This window comes from Corvus moneduloides, chromosome 28 (assembly GCF_009650955.1).
Source record: "Corvus moneduloides isolate bCorMon1 chromosome 28, bCorMon1.pri, whole genome shotgun sequence".
Lineage (NCBI taxonomy): Eukaryota > Metazoa > Chordata > Aves > Passeriformes > Corvidae > Corvus > Corvus moneduloides.
The window spans coordinates 1,708,886-1,726,631 of NC_045503.1; the positions used below are offsets into that span (position 1 = coordinate 1,708,886).

At 51.1% G+C, this 17,746-nt stretch overlaps 1 protein-coding gene across 6 annotated transcripts in view; it reads left to right on the forward strand.

Annotated features, from left to right (window-relative positions):
* The window catches only part of DOT1L (DOT1 like histone lysine methyltransferase), a 77,702-nt gene that overhangs the window by 51,281 nt on the left and 8,675 nt on the right, over positions 1-17,746 (forward strand). For 2 of the 6 annotated variants that reach the window (XM_032092772.1, XM_032092774.1), the window contains exons 16-28: positions 198-289; positions 3,041-3,142; positions 3,703-3,840; positions 4,768-4,893; positions 5,800-6,281; positions 6,501-6,624; positions 7,364-7,510; positions 8,792-8,918; positions 10,272-10,876; positions 11,530-11,735; positions 13,095-13,159; positions 14,025-14,984; positions 16,133-17,649. In XM_032092772.1, coding sequence (XP_031948663.1) covers positions 198-289; positions 3,041-3,142; positions 3,703-3,840; positions 4,768-4,893; positions 5,800-6,281; positions 6,501-6,624; positions 7,364-7,510; positions 8,792-8,918; positions 10,272-10,876; positions 11,530-11,735; positions 13,095-13,159; positions 14,025-14,984; positions 16,133-16,704 — 3,746 coding nt within the window. In that variant the 3' untranslated portion in view covers positions 16,705-17,649. Of the gene's footprint in view, positions 1-197; positions 290-3,040; positions 3,143-3,702; positions 3,841-4,767; positions 4,894-5,799; positions 6,282-6,500; positions 6,625-7,363; positions 7,511-8,791; positions 8,919-10,271; positions 10,877-11,529; positions 11,736-13,094; positions 13,160-14,024; positions 14,985-16,132; positions 17,650-17,746 lie in introns of those variants that run through there. The other 4 variants (XM_032092773.1, XM_032092776.1, XM_032092777.1 and 1 more) reach the window with 4 other exon arrangements.

The window sequence follows — 17,746 nt, forward strand, 5'->3', positions numbered from 1 at the left end:
TCCAAGAGTTCCTTTGGGACCAGGAGATGGATTTTCAGCATGTCCTTAAATCCATCTTCAATGGCTTGGTCTGACTACGAGTCCAAATCAAAAGCAAGAGAGAGAAGAGTAAGGAGAGGTGGCCAGGAGCAGATAGGGGCAAACAGGGGCATTGCAATGATTCCCTGCTGGAATTCCTCCTGTGATTTATTTTGCAGACTCATTTAAGATCCAGTACATGCAGTTCATGGCATACATGAAAACTCCTCAGTACAAAGCAAGTCTGCAACAGTTACTGGAGCAGGAAAAGGTGGGTTTCACTTTTTAACATTTCTAAACAAAATTACCAGGCTGAAGTTCCTGGGATGTGGGGAAGAGTGCTGGAGATGGGAACTGTGTGCATTTACACCACTCCTCCTTGGGCTGAACAGCTGCCAGGGGATTTTGTTGCAAACTCAGTTTTTGTGTGCTTAAATCTGCAAAATGATAGAGCTGCACCCCCCCATTCCTTCTGTGCCCCCACCTGACAATGCTGACTTAAAATCACAGAATCCCAGGATTATTTGGGTTGGAAGGGACCCTACAGCCCATCCAGTCTCACCCCTGCCATGGCAGGGACCCCTTCCATTGTCCCAGGGTGCTCCAAGTGCCATCCAGCCTGGCCTTGGGCACTTCCAGGGATGGGTTCCTCCCAACCCAACCCAATTCCAGGATTCTCTGAACCACAGTTCACAGGGATTGAGAAACCCAAGCTGTCATCACAGATTTAGGGGATTTAGCTCAGCATCCTTGGTGCTGATAATCAGAATGCATTGGATTGCACTGGTGGGCAAAGTGTAAATGTAAATCCATGGATCCAAATCATGCACTGGAATACATGGAAAGGCAAGGAGAGTCCTGGAGCTGTGCAGTGGGATGTTTCTCTGCCATGGAGCCACCAGCAGAGGGAGGAGATTTCCTGCCTGAACACCTTCTTGTCGTGCTTTATCTCAGCTATGAATGATTTAATTGCTGTATCAATTAGCCCTGATGAGAGTCTGTTCCTGCTCCTTCTGCAGAGGAGCCTTTCTCCATAATGCTCAGCAATAAACTTGAACTTGCAGTTAAAACCTTCCAGTGCCTAAAGGGGCTCCAGGAGAGCTGGAGAGGGCCAGGACCCAGGGAATGGCTTCCCAGTGCCAGAGGGCAGGGCTGGATGGGATCTTGGGCAGGAATTGTTCCCTGGCAGGGTGGGCAGGCCCTGGCACAGGGTGCCCAGAGCAGCTGGGGCTGCCCCTGGATTCCTGGCAGTGCCCAAGGCCAGGCTGGACATTGGGGCTTGGAGCAGCCTGGGACAGTGGGAGGTGTCCCTGCCATGGCAGGGGTGGCACTGGATGGGCTTTAAGGTCCTTCCAGCCCAAACCAGTCTGGGATTCTGTCCAGGTCCAGCTTTTGGCATTCCCTGTGGAAGCTTTCCTTTGCTCTGTACCTTTGTAAGAGCATCAGCATAAAGCCACTGGGCTTTTTTATCGTGTTTTCCATATTGGGAACTCTCCAAAGGAGAGAGATTAACTTGTGCCACCCCATTTCTTACTGAGAAGTGGTTGATGCTGGTGTGGTGTTCATGGAAACCTCTTTTCTGTGGATATTTCCATTTGCTTTCACAGTCAATCAGCACTTTGAATTTTCATCTTTTTCCTTAAGCAGCAGATTTTTCTGCTTGTTCTGCACTCGTCAGGAAAGTCAGCATGAAGTGAACTTGTCTTTGCAGAAATGAAATGATGGTGTGCAAGGGTTGTGCCCTGCACAGAGAAGGAATCAGGAGTGTGGAAAAGTCATCACTTGGTGGTGGTGTCCAACAGCTGCTCCACACTTTTAAACATTAAAATGAGGAATTCAGTATGAAAATATTTTTTTATGGAGTGCTACATGGCAAATTAAACCTCACAGAGGCAGAACTTGGCTGGGTGAGGGGCTGGCTCTGGTCTGCTCAGCAATTCCCTCTTACAGGAAGGTTTTCAAGTACAATAAAAATCTCTCTGTAATAATGATTTTAAAATCAGCTGCTGCTTCCCAGAGTGCCCTTAGATGGAGCTGTCAGCCCCTGCAGTGCCTGGGAAAGCTGAATGAAATGCCTCGTGTTGAAAACAAAAATGATTGTTCGGCATCACCCAGAGCAGCCCCTTCAGCATTGCAGGGACTGTGTGTTCCTGCACGTGGGGAGTTTCCAGCACTGCTGCTTCCCTGCTTGGAGGATCAGTCATGGAGTCCTGGAATTGTTAAGGTTGGAAAAGATCAAGGTGCTTTTTGCACCCCACTTTTCCTGGAGCAGTGGCTCAGGGGCTGCACAATCCCTGTTTGGCCTCAGCAGCACGAGTGGAGAGCAGGATAATCCCAAAGCTGCCTCTCCTTGCTGCACTAATCCTGCATTTGGGGCTGCATAAATGAGGCTCATCAGCCAGTCCTGTCCTGCCCTTTGCTGTGCATGGCCACGGATCGAGGGAGCAGGGATCTGGGATGTTCTGGGCAGGGAATGTGCTGTGAGTGGCTCGGGTGACCCGCTGAAATAATGGTGGCACAAGTGGGAAAGCTGGCTTGGATTATTTAGGACTTTCTTCCTGCCTTCTCCCCCAGTGTATTTTCATTTACTGCATCTCTTCCATGAGTATTGGATAGGGAAACTCTGAACTGGGGCTCTGGGGATTTAGAGCCAGTTCCCAGCTTGGGAGCAGATTTTGTGCAGATAATCTTTTCCAGTTCTATTTCTACTCTGTAGGATGTGATTATTGCTGCTGCTTCACAATGCACTAGGAGGATAAAAATGAGTTTTTAAGACAGCCTTGACTGTATTTTACCATACAGGGGGAAAAACCTACTTTAAAGCTCTTTTCAGGTGCCTTAACTCCACCAGTATCACACCCCAACAAATCCAGGCTCTCAGGAGTCTGGGGCTGGGCTGGATGAGCTCCTGCATCTTCCCCTAAGCTCAGCTTCACCCCCAAAGTATTCCACAAACATCTCCTTGAGATGGCCCATGCTGCAGCTGGTGCTAAAAGTGTTTCCTCACTGTTCCCTCTTCCAGGAGAAGAATGCTCAGCTGCTGGGGACAGCCCAGCAGTTATTCACCCACTGCCAGGCCCAGAAAGAGGAAATCAAACGGCTCTTTCAGCAGAAGCTTGATGAGGTACCTCTGTGCTGGGGGGGATGGTTCTGAGTCAGCTGCATGTGAGCGTTTTTGGTCAAGCTGAATGAGACCAGAGCAGTCTCAGGCCTCGAGCCTCTGCTTTGCAGCAGATCAGGCTCAGGAAGGTGGAATCTGTGTCACTCTCTGGTTGTGTTTGTGCTTGGTGTTGGAATTGCTGTGTGCCCCGTGCCCGAGGAAGGGGACAAACCACAGCCATGTGGTGTTTGGTGAAGGATTCATCCCCTGCTGCTCAAACAAACTCTGTGTTGCCAACCAAGCTCAGGAACACAGGAGGAAATGTGGGGGCTCTCCACAGACAGTTCTGGTGGCTGGCAAAGCCTAAATGCCAGGTTTACAGCTGAATGGGTGGAACAGCAACTCCAAGGTTCTTGTGTCCTTCCTTGTTATCCCCCAGCAACCACAAAGTGCCTTGGAGAATGCTGGGGGAGGTCCTGAGAGCTGCAGAGTTCTGCAGATCTCCTCAGTGTCACTTGGGAATGGGACATCACCTGGAATGAGGGTGTCAGGGCCTTACTGAGTGATCTCTTCTCACCTTTTAGCTGGGAGTTAAAGCTCTGACATACAATGACCTGATCCAAGCTCAGAAGGAAATCTCTGCTCACAACCAGCAGCTGAAAGAACAGACAAAACAGCTGGAGAAGGACAACAGTGAACTCAGGAATCAGAGCTTGCAGCTGGTGAGTCCAGCCCCTGGGCTGGGAACAGGGGGTGCTGCCCTTTGGGTGAGGACAGGGCAGGAGCTGGGGGCTGAAACATCATCCAGCTGCTCAGGGTCCTTTGAAACAGAGGGGTGATGGGGGGAAACCTGCAGGGAAACCTTTTTTACCTTTTATTTACCCTGTAGCAAATCCTGAGGTGGCAGTTGGCTCTGGCCTCAGCTGTGTCCCCAAAGAGCTCCGGATGTCACTGGGTCTGGAGCTGGCTGGACAGGGAGTTTGTGCAGGGCTTGCTCTGGCCATAACTCCTGTGGTGCTCAGCTGGGTAACTCAAAGAACCATGGAACTGTTAATGTGGGAAAAGACCTTTAAGATCAAGTCCAACGAGCACCACCACCATGCTCACCAGAGCACCGCATCCTCAAGTGCCACATCCACACATTGTTTGAACACTTCCAGGGGTGGTGACTCCACCACTGCCCTGGACAGCCCCTTCCAGTGCCCGACAACCCTTTCTGGGAAGAATTTTCCCCAATATCCAGCCCAAACCTCCCCTGGCCCAGCCTGAGGCTGTTCCCTCTCCTCCTGTCCCTGTTCCCCGCGAGCAGAGCCCGACCCCCCCGGCTGCCCCCTCCTGTCAGGGACTTGTGCAGAGCCACAAGGTCCCCCCTGAGCCTCCTTTGCTCCAGGCTGAGCCCTCTCAGGAGGTAGCTGAGGGGAATATCTGGATGTGGAACAGTGAGGGTGGGTGATAACTCTGTTGTAGAAGAGCCAGGCCACCTGCTGCCACACTCCCCAGCACCAGGCTGGGAGGATTTTGCAATGGGCTAAAGAGGTTCTTGCACACTCAGTGCAAAGTTCCTGGCTTTCAGCAGGAACCTCAGGCAGTGTGGAGGGGTGAGAGCTGTGTTTTGACCTGTTTGTCCCTGTCCCTGTGTCTCCCCCCAGCTGAAGGCTCGGTGTGAAGAACTGAAGCTGGATTGGTCAACGCTGTCACTGGAGAACTTGCTGAAAGAGAAGCAGGCCTTGAAGAATCAGATTTCTGAGAAGCAAAAGCACTGTTTGGAACTGCAGGTAGAGAGCAAGGAGCAAATCAGAGTCACCAGTTTGGGGTAGCTCTTGGGCAGTGGGCCAGTTATGGGTGTTACACTGAATATGATGGGAAAGGATGAACCAGGTGCTGCTTTTTTGTTTCTTCTTTTTTATTCCCCCAGAGATTGATCTTTCTATTAGAGGATTTTAGTAACTAAGGATGTGGATAACTTTTAAAGGCAGTAGATACCATGACCTGATTCCTTGGTGATGCTGTGGAAGGAGGAATCATGGTTTATCTTTACATATAATTAAAAATCACAAGCTGGTGATTTTCATGTGTGCTTTGATGTCTCAATTCAGGAATCATAGAATCCCAGTCTGGTTTGGGTTGGAAGGGACCTTAAAGCTCATCTTACTCCACCCCTGCCATGGACAGGGACGCCTTCCACCATCCCAGGTTGCTCCATGCCCCGTCCAGCCTCACCTTGGGCACTGCCAGGGATAGGGTGGGAATCATTTCCCCCAGAGTGATATTTCGCATAGTGACAAGAAATTCAACTCCTTTGTGTGAAGAGCTTTTCTTTCCCTGTGAGATTGGCTCTAGAGCTGTTCCAGCCTTTTGCTGGATGCCTTGGCCTGGAGTGCCCTTTCCCTTCCGTGGCAGTACTCCGTTACTCCACACTCTCTCTGTAAGTTGGAGATATCTTCCTTTTGGTTTTAAGATCTGAAATGTTCTTTCTCGGAGGCTCTGAGCCATTCCCCTCACCTGGGCCTTTAGGTCTCAAGCTCAGAGCAGAAATTTTTTCTCAAACTTTGGGTCCCTCGTTATGCATTGTTCCCAGAAGTAGGGACACTTCTACTTAGAAGGATTTGGAAGCAAAACTCCATAATGGGATAGAGTTGTTAACTGTAATCTTTACCTTTTGTTTTCCTCTTCGTTTAAAGATCAGCATCGTGGAGCTTGAGAAGAGTCAGCGGCAGCAGGAGCTGCTGCAGCTCAAGTCCTACACGCCCTCAGAGGAGCCCCTGTCAGTGCAGCTGCACAGCAAAACCCACCTGAGCCGTGACCCCGAGGCTGAGCACGGCAGGTTCCAGCTGGAGCTGGAGTGCTCCAAGTTCCCCATGCCCCACATCAATGGCATGAGCCCCGAGCTGTCCATGAACGGCCACGCCACCCCCTACGAGCTCCAGCACGCCTTCAGCCGGCCCTCGTCCAAGCAGAACACCCCCCAGTACCCCAACTCCCACCTGGACCAGGACATCGTGCCCTGCACCCCCAACCACAGCAGCAGGCAGAAGGCAGACAAGGTGACCAGCCTGGCCCTCCCTGATTACACCAGGTTTTCCCCAGCTAAAATTGCCCTGCGGAGACACTTGAATCAGGACCATGGAGTCAATGGGAAAGCAACAGCTAATGAGATACAGAGGTGAGAGGGGAGAAGGATGGCTGGTGTTAACCTGTTGATTTGGGTTGTGGAAAGATATTTTTCGAAGTGGAGGTTTATGTGTTTTAAAAAGTTTTGTTTCAAGAAAACTCACAGTGAGAACTTATGGGGGTAAATGAGGTGGGACGGTGCCTTGAGTGTGGCACAGGAATTCCTCATCACTGGCTTTTGTATCCTCACAGTTGTACACCTCTCTTCCAGAGCTGAGCACGTCAAAGAGAATGGCCTTACATATCCAAGCCCTGGAATTGCAAATGGCATAAAGCTGAGTCCTCAGGAAACTCGGCCCTCCTCCCCCGCGGCCTTACCCAGTGCAGGAGAGAAGGTAAAGGATCTGCTGCTGCTGCTCAGGTGCTGCCCCTGGGGCAGCAAAGGGAAGGTTGGCCAGACTGGGCAATGCAGGAATACTGCATTCTATGGCCAGCTTGGCAGGGCAAATGACACAAGATGCAGTGGGTGTGATGCAATAAATCAGAGCTGGCCAAAGGGAGGGGAAGATGTGCTCCTCTCTGAGCACCAGTAATGCAGTGGTTGATCTGGCACGTGTCTGCTTGAGCTGGGAAAGGAGGCTCTTTCATAGTTAGAAAAATAAAGAGTAAAAAAATATGGTCCATGTAATTGGTGCAGCCATGGAGCATATTGGGGCTCACAGAGCAGCAGGTGCCCTCCAGTAGCAGGTTGCCATGGAAATGCATCTGGCTGCTACAGAGGGCCTCAAGATACAAATTCTGATGTCTGAGTGCTTTTCACAGAGCTCTAACCAAAACACAGGGAAATGAGCTTGCCTAAGGCTTCCTTTCCCTGATGCTCGGGGCCAGCAGTGGCTTTAATTTACACATTTCTGTGCTGTGGGATGTTGCTGTCCCAGGAGCCTGGTGCTGGTAACCAAGCTGCTCCACGCCTGCCCTGTCTGATGTGCAGTCATTTCTCTTGGTCCTGTAATTCCTTAAAAAAAAAGGAGTGGGGGGAATGACACAAACATAGAAAGGAGCAGGTTATCACTACCTTAAAAACCTTTTCAATATCCTGTGGAAGAACTTTGCTTTCTTTGTTTGATTTTACAGGTTTTGAGAGAGAGAACCTCTGTGAGTAATGGAGAAACTATCACCAGCCTCCCTATCAGTATTCCTCTGAGCACAGTGCAGCCCAATAAACTCCCTGTTAGTATCCCTCTGGCCAGCGTAGTCCTACCTAGCCGTGTTGAGAAGGTGGTGAGTAAGGGATTGTCAACACTTTCCATCCCTAACTAAAATCCCAGTGGGCAGGAATGGGGTGCTGTGCCCCAGGATCCTCCAGGGGCTGCTGATCCTGGAGCTCTGCTCCTCGGGGGAGGCTGCTGGGGGATGCATCCTCTTGGCTCTTAGATCGTGGAGATTTTTCCTCTCCTTTCTCTGTGGGAATGGGGGGAGAGGTAGGGGGTGGTTCAGCCAGGAGGGAGGAGAGTGAAGTAAATGCCTCAGGAGAGCCTTGTCTGGAATGTCTGGCTTGGTGGAAGAGCCTGAGAGTTCCTGGCAGTGGGAGCAGAGAATTTGCATGTCAGTTTGTTCTCAGCCCTGCTTTCTGCAGGAACCTGGGAGAGAATTATTCTGTCTCAGTCACCTCGGAGCTGTTTGTTCTCCTCACACATGTGCAGGGTGGGCTTCAACAGCCCCTCGGGGCTGTGGTACCTCGCATGTGAGTGACTGCTCTATAGCAGAGAGCTTCTGGGGCCATCTCTTGTTGAGATGTGACAAGTCCCTGCGTCTCTGAGTGGAGGAGGAGTTCAAATAAGCCTGGTCCAGTTTCTCACACCAGTTTGTCACAGAAGTGCTGCAGCAGAGAACTGAGAAGCATTTGCTGCTTTTCCTGAGTGCTGTGAGTTAGAATCCATCCATGGCTTGTCTTTCAACCCCATATTGGGAAAGCTGGAGTTGGTTCACAGTATTGAATCCATTGCATTTTTCCAGCTGAAGACTTCTGGCTTTAGCAGAACCAGAGTCTGCCCAGCTCTGAGCAGAGGCTGGGTGTCCTCAGGGCAGTGTCAGCCCTGGGTGGCACCTCCCTGTTTGTTCAGGCTGCCATTTCACAGGTGTTCTCCCTGTTTAGGAAAACACCCTCAGAGAATGTCCCAGAGAACACAGCCTGATGCACTTCATGTTCCCTTTAGGGTTGTTCTGGGGACATCATACAACCATCAGTCTCCTCCCTGCTGCAGCAGTGGGCTGAGGCATTGCTGCTCCTGGCAGAGCTGTCCTGAGCCTGAATATCCTGTGATGATGAGCCTCCCTCTTTGCCTGGTGTCTGCTGCGTGACATACTGCTGCAGTGTAATTCAGCACAGCATTTTTAGCCCATAACCTGCTGATCCATGTTTTTCTCAAAACAAGCTGAATCTAGGACATACAGGAAGCAGAGTCACTTCCCTAGGCAGATGTGCTAATGCATGTGGATTTGGTTTAAACTGTGCACTTCTGATGCTGTTCCCTGTCCTGACACGCCTGTTTCTCTCCCCAGAGAAGCACACCCAGCCCAGTTCACCAGAGTAGAGACTCATCGACACTTGAAAAGCAGATTGGTGCTAGTTCTCATAATGGCATAAGCAATGCTGCTGGAAACAAGCCTCTGGCTTTGGCTACCTCAGGTAACAGCCTCCCCTGGGCACAGCTGCTCCTGTGCTGGGGCAGCACCAAACGCACGTGGCCGAGGTTTCCAAGCACTTTTTGCCAGGTGCTGCAGGCACTGGAGTGCTGGATAACTGGGGGTGAGACCAGAAACTCGTGGGTGATGCTCTAACGTGCCTCCAGCTTGGGTGCATCTGGCAGAAAGGGTTGGGTTGATGTGCCTTCACCTGTAAATAAACAGTTGCTTCTGTAATTTCTATGGGGATCCAGAGATTCCCACAGATTTACAGCGTGGCAAACCTGCAGAGTGTTGCACAGCTGTGTCCTAAGCTGGTGATCTGGCTCTGAAAGTTTTATTTTACACGGTGGTGGGGTCTTTAAATAGAAGAATGAAGTTTTTGGGGCAGGTTACAGAGGTTCCTCACGAGCAGCTGTAAGGCACAAGTACCTTGTGGTGGGAAAAGCTCAAATGGGAGAGGATGGGGATCCCTTTAGGTGCAGACATTGCTTCTGAACTCACTCATCTGTGGAAATCATGGTCTTTAGCTACCCTGGGAATGTTGTGGGCCAGGAAAAGTAGGTTCTACAGCTGATCCCTCACCAGAGAGTGCTTTTGTTCTCAGTGTTTACCGCCCCAAGGGGCTTGGGTTGTTTCAGCATCTGTTTTGCAAAGGGCTTGGCTGCATTTTTCTATAAAACCAATGAAGTATTTAAAAAAACCTCGTTGTAAACCATTACCATGTTCCCTTCTGCCCCTTTCATTTAGAGAGCCCAGGCCATCCTGGAGCCCTAAACCCATTTATGATACCCCGTGACAAACACTGAATTCCCTTCCCAAGATTCCTCCCTTGTGGCATTTTCCTGCCACGATGTCTTTGAAGATCCCCTTTCACTTCCTAAGTCACAGCCTTTTGTTTAATTTGGAGGAGGTGGGCTGTGTGGATGGTAAAGTCTTTCCTTTTTTTGGGGAAGGGAAGAACTGAGTCTGGCCATCCATTTCCTTGATGGAAGGAAGAGTTGAGAGTAGAGGAGCCCCAATTTCAGAAGGGGTAATAGCTCAAACAAAGCTGACACTTGAATTCCATGTAAAACTGGGAGGAGCACGTGTTATATGGGATACCTCCATATACCACGTGAATTTTCCTGAACTGGCAAGAGAGCAGTGGGAGTCCCTAACCCCAACTGGCGCCTCAGCACCCAGAGCCACGTTCTCACTGCCCCATGGAAAAGCAGCCGAGTGTTTCCCGTGTAACCCAGGGCCACTGGCTGTTCTCCAGGCAGAGCTGGAATCCCTCCCGGCCCTCCCAGCCCTGTACTCGGTGACCTCTCTCTCGCTCAGCCCCAGCAATGATCAATACTTTCCCTCTCAACAGGTTTTTCTTACTCTTCTGGCTCCGTGGCAGTCAATGGAAATCTTACAAACAGCCCAGCCCATCTTAACCATAGTGTTGATCAGGCAGCTCTGGACGACTCTGGGAGTCTCTTTAACTCTGTAGGGTCTCGGAGTTCCACTCCACAACATCCTTTGCTAATGATGAGGAACTCTGGGCAGAACTCCCCTGCTCAGCAGCACTCGAGCCCCCGCTTAAGTGGCCCGGCCCAGAGCCTGGCAGGGGGACTGCAGAGTGCAGAGGCTCAGAAGATCTTTGCCGAAGGAACAAAGGGGGACCTGCAGTCTGATGCAGCGTTTTCAGATCCTGAGAACGAGGCCAAGAGGAGAATCATCTTTACAATCTCTCCTAATACAGGACATGTAAAACAATCCCCTTCCAGCAAGCACAGCCCTGTGCCCGCCAGCGCCCGGCCGGACGGCGGCCAGGCCCACGCACAGGACGGGAAGAAGCGGGGCCGGCGGAAGAGATCCTCCACTGGGAATCCCAGCGGGAACGCCGCCGTCTCCCCGAAACGCAAACCCCTGCCCTCGGTGGCCGGGCTCTTTACGCAGCCCTCGGGGTCGCCGCTCAATATCAACTCCATGGTAAGGGCCCCATGGGAGGAGCTGTGCTTTGGGAAAGCTCTTGGAATTAGGGATAAGCTGCAGGCTCCCAGGCTGGAGCTGGAATTGCTGTGGAGGCTCTTTGCAGCAATTCTCCTGCCTCTCGTTTTCACGGAGTTGGTGAACAGTTTGTGTGTAAGCAGAGCGTCTTCAAAGAGCTCTTTGCTCTCAGAGCATTAAAAATTAAAAATAATCTCTTCTCTCATGACAAAGAGCTTGTTTCTGCAGTGGAGTTGATTTTTGAGGCTGTAGATTCAATATTTTGAAAATAGTTTAAGCTGAGATTGACTAAACAGCAGAGGAGTGCCAGAAGCATATGGCATCCTCGCTAATGAAGCCAGCTAGAGAGTTGTGTGCATGTGATCCTGCAGTGTCGTTTGAGAAGAAAAGGTTTATCCCAGGTCTTCATTTCTGCCTTCAAACATAAAATCAAGGAATGAGAATTAGCTGGTTTCCCAAGTTCCATTTAAGCTTTTGCCCCATTTCTCATGCAGGAGGTGGGATGTAGCAGCAGCAGTGCTAAACCAGCAGCTGTTGGATGTCCCAGAGCAAGTTACACCTGCATTAATGTCCTTAACAAGATGCCTTTCCAGGGATACTCTCATCTGTAACTGCTTTCTCTCCTTCTCACCCAGGTCAATAACATTAACCAGCCCTTAGAAATAACAGCCATTTCCTCTCCTGAAAACTCCCTGAAGAACTCTCCTGTTCCTTACCAGGACAATGACCAGCCCCCAGTGCTGAAAAAGGAGAAGCCCCTCGTTCAGACCAACGGTGTCCATTACTCCCCCCTGACATCGGATGACGAGCAGGGCTCTGAGGATGAGCACAATAGCAGCAGGTGAATGCACAGGCACCGTTCCAGGATGAGGTTTCTCTCAGGGCTGATAACACTGCTCTCAGCAGCAGGGGTGTGTTTAAACCTCTTTGTTCCCCTTGCTTGGAGGCCCATCCCATTATCCCAAACCTCGTACGTGGCTGAAGCTGTGAACAGGGAAGGCATTCAGGCAGTAGAATGTGGGAACCTGCTGCTGCTGCTGTGCTTGCAAGGCTGGCAGGGCCTGGCCTCGGAGAGAACTGGTGGAGAAATGACTGAGGGAAATGGAGGAGACTGAGGGGGGGCTCCTGGGGGCTGCAGCTCCTCCCGAGGGGAGGCGGAGGGGCAGGGGCTGAGCTCTGCTCTGGGACAGGGACAGGAGCCCAGGGAACGGCTGGAGCTGGGTCAGGGCTGGGCATGGAGCTCAGGGAAAGGTTCTTCCCCCCGAGGCTGCTGGGCACTGCCCAGGCTCCCCAGGGAATGGGCCCGGCCCCGAGGCTGCCAGAGCTGCAGGAGCGTTTGGACAGCGCTCTCAGGGATGCCCAGGGTGGGGTTGTTGGGGTGTCTGTGCAGGGGCAGGGGTTGGATCAATGATCCCTGAGGGTCCCTTCCAGCTCAGGATACTCCAGGATTCTGTAATTTTCTTACTGTGCTGCTTTGTAGGAGCACTGAGGTTGTGTGTGATCTCTAAGGATTTGTCTCCTGCTCACTCCCAGTTTAAAACTTTGTTCAATTCCTGCCCCAAACTATTGATGTGTTACCCTGGAAACGGATTTCTTTGCACCCTTTGCCTGCCTGTGGGGTGCAATATTTTTCTTGTTTCAGATGCTGGAAAACTGTCCAAGGGCAGGGCTAGATGGGATATTGGGAAGGAATTGTTCCCTGGGAGGGGGGTGGGGAGGCCCTGGCACAGGGTGCCCAGAGCAGCTGTGGCTGCCCCTGGATCCCTGGCAGTGCTCAAGGCCAGGCTGGACATTGGGGCTTGGAGCAGCCTGGGACAGTGGAAGGTGTCCCTGCCATGGCAAGGGTGGAATGGGATGAGCTTTGAGGTCCAGCCCAACCCAAAACATTCCATGATTCTGTGAGAAATAACCACAATAGAAATGTGGTTTGACTTCTTGTTTTGAAAGAAAAACAACAAAGTTCTCTGAACGTGCACTAATCCTCTCAAAGAGCAGTAATTCTGTAATAGCTCCTGCTTAAAGTTTGTGATGGGTGTTTTGATTCTTATAAATTCCTTTAGTGACACAAAACTGTGGGGCTGACTTGGTTTTTATACTCTCCCATCTGATAAGACCTGATCATGAGGAGTGTAGGTTGTGAGGGTAAATGTACAACAGAAGGTTTGCTATAAGTGCTATAACCTTTCTATTTTCCCACTAGAATTGAGAGGAAAATTGCAACAATATCATTGGAAAGCAAATCTCCACAGAAGACTGTTGAAAATGGTACGTGTGAGGAACGTGAATTGTTTGTGGTTATGGCTGGGCCTGGGGATGGGTGAAGCTGTGTCAGTAGGAGCTGCTGGACAAAGTGCAGTTTTTAATCATCATTAAGTGGCTGCTAATTATAGATTTTGGGTCGCTTCTTTCTGTAGTCACAGGTCACCAAAGATCTGACCAGTTTTTTACTGACTCAGGGCTTGAGGAGGGATATGTAGGATAAAGGTAGGGGGGAAAAGCAGATCAGTGTTCTCAAACTTCTCCAGAGTGTTCAACTGAATTTTAAGGACTTTTAGGTGACTTCACAAATATTTCTGCCTTTGGATCAGAAATAGAATTACAGACTGATAAAAGGTGGGTGTTGAAGGATAAAAAACGTGGGTGCTGCCCAGAGAAGGGAACGGAGCTGGGGAAGGGGCTGAAACACCAGGAGTGGCTGAGGAAGCTGGAAAGGGGCTCAGGCTGGAGCAAAGGAGGCTCAGGGGGGACCTTGTGGCTCTGCACAAGTCCCTGACAGGAGGGGGCAGCCGGGGGGGGTCGGGCTCTGCTCGCAGGGAACAGGGACAGGAGGAGAGGGAACGGCCTCAGGCTGGGCCAGGGGAGGCTCAGGTTGGATATTGGGGAAAATTTCTTCCCAGAAAGGGTTGTCTGGGGCAGTGGTGGAGTCACCATCCCTGCAAGCGTTCAAACAACAGTGGAGGTGGCACCTGGGGACATGATTTAGTGGTGAGCATGGTGGTGGTGCTGGCTGATGATCTTAAAGGTCTCTTCCAACCTTAAGGACTCTGTGATTCTATCAAACCCCATTCTCAAGGGGCAGATTTAGTGAATGCTGTTTATTGACATTTGTAAACCTTCCCCCCCCAACCAGGTGGCAGCTTATCGGGGAGGAAACAAGCACAAAGCAATGAGAACATGAACAGCAGCAAATGGAAATCGACTTTTTCACCGATATCCGACATCAACCTGACCAAAACCACAGACAGCCCCTTGCAGGCGGTGTCAGCTCTGAGCCAGAACTCCCTGTTTGCCTTCAGGCCTCCCTCCGAGGACGGGCTGGCCATGGACACCAAGGTCCCGGGACACCCCAGGAAAAGCCTGGCTGTGCCCTCGGACGGGCTGAGCCCTGGCACAAACCCCCCCAACGGCTTCACCTACAACGGGGGCCTGTCCAGCGAGCTGGGCTTGCACGGCTTCATGGACAGCGCTGCTCTTCCACACAAAGCTCCGGACGGGACGGCTTCCAACTGCTCCCTGGGGTTCCCCTCGCAGCGAGGCAAAGACCTGGGGGTGTCGGACACGAACCTTTTCCTGAACAAGAGGCAGCTGGAAGGTCTGGGCAGCAAGGGAGAAGAGCTGAGCCGGCCAGGGGTGAAGGGCAAAGAGCTCAGCGAGCTGAGCGTCCGAGCGGGGGGGTCTGCGGAGAAAAACTCTGTGCAGCACAACGGGAAGGTCGGCAAGGGAAGGGACCGAGATGTGGAGTTTAAAAATGGCCACAACCTTTTCATTTCTGCTGCTGTTTCGTCTGGTGGCCTTCTGAATGGTAAAAGCCTTTCTACTGCTGTCTCCTCAGCAGGGACCCCAGCGCCGTCTGTCCCGACGCACCATCCTTTCCTCAACACTCTGACCACTGGATCGCAGTTCCCCCTCGGCCCCATGGCCTTGCAAGCAAACCTCAACTCGGTGACAAATTCCTCAGTATTGCAGTCCTTATTTAATTCAATGCCAGCTGCTGCCAGTCTGGTCCACGTGTCATCAGCTGCAACCAGACTGACTAATTCTCACACTATGGGGAACTTCTCTCCTGGGGTTACAGGTGGAACAGTTGGAGGTAGGCAGAACTCTTTCTCTGGTATAAGACAGGGCCTAAAGGAAAGTCTGACACTGCCTCTCCAGGGGTGAAACCCTTTCATTTCTACAGGATGTGAAGCAGATCTGTCCCACATAACCAGTCTCCTCTCTCTCTCTCTCTCTCTCGGAATTGCTAGGATGAGTTCAGTTCCCCACAGTGAAATCTCATGAGCTTTGTCTGCTAGATGAGCTTGTTGTACCACCTTAATGAAACAATACACCCAGACTTTGTGATTGATAATGTTTGCTTGTTCAGATGTTGCTGTGTTGGAACCAACTTAGGTCTGCCTGCAGGTAACAGATTTCACTTGTGCTGGTATCATGTTAAGGATCTCTAACTTGTCAACTTGAGTAAATGTTGAGATTAGGCCTTGAATGGATTTAGCATGATCCAGGAGGAGCAGAACATCAGAGGAGCTGGTGTTGGGAGTTCTGTAGCGTTCTGGCCCTTGAATGGACATGAAGAGCATTTCTTGGCCAGGAAGGGCAATGCCATATGCACCTTGCACTTCTGGGATTCTGCACAGGCTTGGCTTCTGTGGCCCACACCGGGGACAAGCTGGCAGGACTAGAAGATAGGCTGAACCTGCCGTTTCTAAGTGTCCAGGGCAGTTTTTCTTACCTGTCCATAATCATTCAGGCACCATGTCGGGAAATCCTAACTCTCACATCTCTCAGCACGTAGATTTGCTGGAATTACAACTCCCCTCTGCTGCCCTGTAAGTGGGGGAGCAGGAGGGTGGGGAGGGAAGAGCAGCACTTTGAGTCTTCAGATAACCAACTCTAAAGACCACTTCTAATCTCATCAAAACTCTGCCCGTGTGGTATAGAACTGACAGTTCTTGGGTCTGACCATTTTTCCTCGTGGCATTTAGAGGTTGGCAGTAGGAAAGGTAAGTGGAACCTTTTGTACCTCCTGGCCTGCACCATTATCTCTTCATTGCTTGCTGCCTTCTCACGCTGCATATTTTTGTATGGGGCTGTAACTATTATAATTTTGCTTTTTGTTTGTTTGTTTGTTTTTTCTTTTTTTTTTTTTTTTTTTTTCTTTTTTGTTTTGTTTCTCTTGTCACTTGAGACTGTACAAAGCCCATCTGTTGAAGCTGAGTTTTTCTCTCCTGTTTGCAGGTATTTTTAACCATGCGGTGCCTTCTGCCTCCTCTCCTCATCAATTTGGAGCCAGTTTCAGCAGCAGTGCTGTCTCTAGCAGCACCGTGCTAAGCTTAAACCCTCTGCAGGCTGTTGCCAGCACCTCATCCTCATCCTTCCCACCCTCTTCCTCTAATTTAGTAACATCTAGTGAGACTAGACCTGCTCAGCACCTCAACAGAGCGCCAGTGCAATCTGTCTTCCATCCCCCTCCGCCCCCTCCTAACGTGTCCTTGCCTCCCCCTCCTCCTTTACTCGCTTCTAACTCCGAGCCTGCTCTCCTGCAGAACCTGCCCTCCATCCCCCCCGGCGAGACGTTCCTGCCCTCCTCCTCCTCCTTCTCCTCTGCTCCCGTCCAGTCTAACTCTTCTTTGTCTATTAAACTGGCTTCTCTCCAGCACAAACCCTCCCGCCCCTCCTTTACAGTCCATCACCCGCCCCTGCCCCGCGTGCTCCCGCAGCCCAACGCCGCTGGCACGGCCGCTATGTGGGTGACCCTTGGCATGCAGCCTCCTTATGCTTCGCACCTTTCGGGGGTTAAGCCACGATAAAGAGCTTGCTTAGCTAACAGTTCTTGTTTTGTAAGGTAAGGCCAGACACAAAACCAGAGGAGTTTGCGTGCGACGTGCTCACTGACGCTTCTTCCTTTGCAGAGAGAGGTCGGGGCCGGGCTCCGTCAAACAGAAACCTCTGAAATGGGGAAAGCGACCTCTAAAATGGGGGAGAGAAACTTCTAAAATGGGGAGAGAAACCTCTAAAATGTGAGGAGCAAATCACCCGGTGGCAGAGGATGGAAAGTGTTGATGCTCTCTGTTTTGGGAGTCAGGATTTCTCGACAAGGAGTGCTCGCAGGGGTAGCTCTGCTCTTGCTCAGGGTTATGTTCAGGCTAAGATCTCTTCCTAGAAAGAGAGAGTGTTCTTTCTGGAGGTAGTAACAGGAGGAAATGTCTATTTTTCATGTGGTTTTATACAGTTGTTGGAAGTGGGTGTTGCCCATCTGATCCCCCTCCCCTCCTGCACAGCCTGTTTATCCCAAACCAGTCCTCGTCCGTGGCATTGAGGTGCCCAAAGGTGCCTCTTTGTGACTGTATGTGACAACGTGGTGGTCAGTAAAAACTGCCAGTCAACAGCAGCTACTCTAAATAGTCATAAAGTTCAAAATCTCTAGGTTATAAGCTTCAGCTTTGCTTGGAGAGCAAATTCCCTGGGCCTGCAGTGCAGTCAGTGTCCCCTGCATCACTGCAAACACAACCACAGGTAGCAGAGAAGGCCTGTGACTCCCCTGTCACTTCCCTGTGCTGGACTCTCTGCCAGGGCTGGCAGGAACAGTCTCAGCAGATGTTTTCTTTCTGCCCACAAGCCCTGGGAGCACAGGGAATGTGCAGGGGGAAGTGGGAGCAGGAGAGGAGGGTTCTGGAGGCTGTGTGCATTTCTCCTGAAGCGGGGGTTTATTGAACTGTCTCTAGAGCAACTCCAGAATAAACTGTACCACCACAGAGCTGGGTACTGTGGTTCATGCAAACACTCTGTGGCAATCCTGCTGTACCAACTCGTGCTTGCCAAGTGCATCCAGCGTGTCCGGCCCCGGAGCTG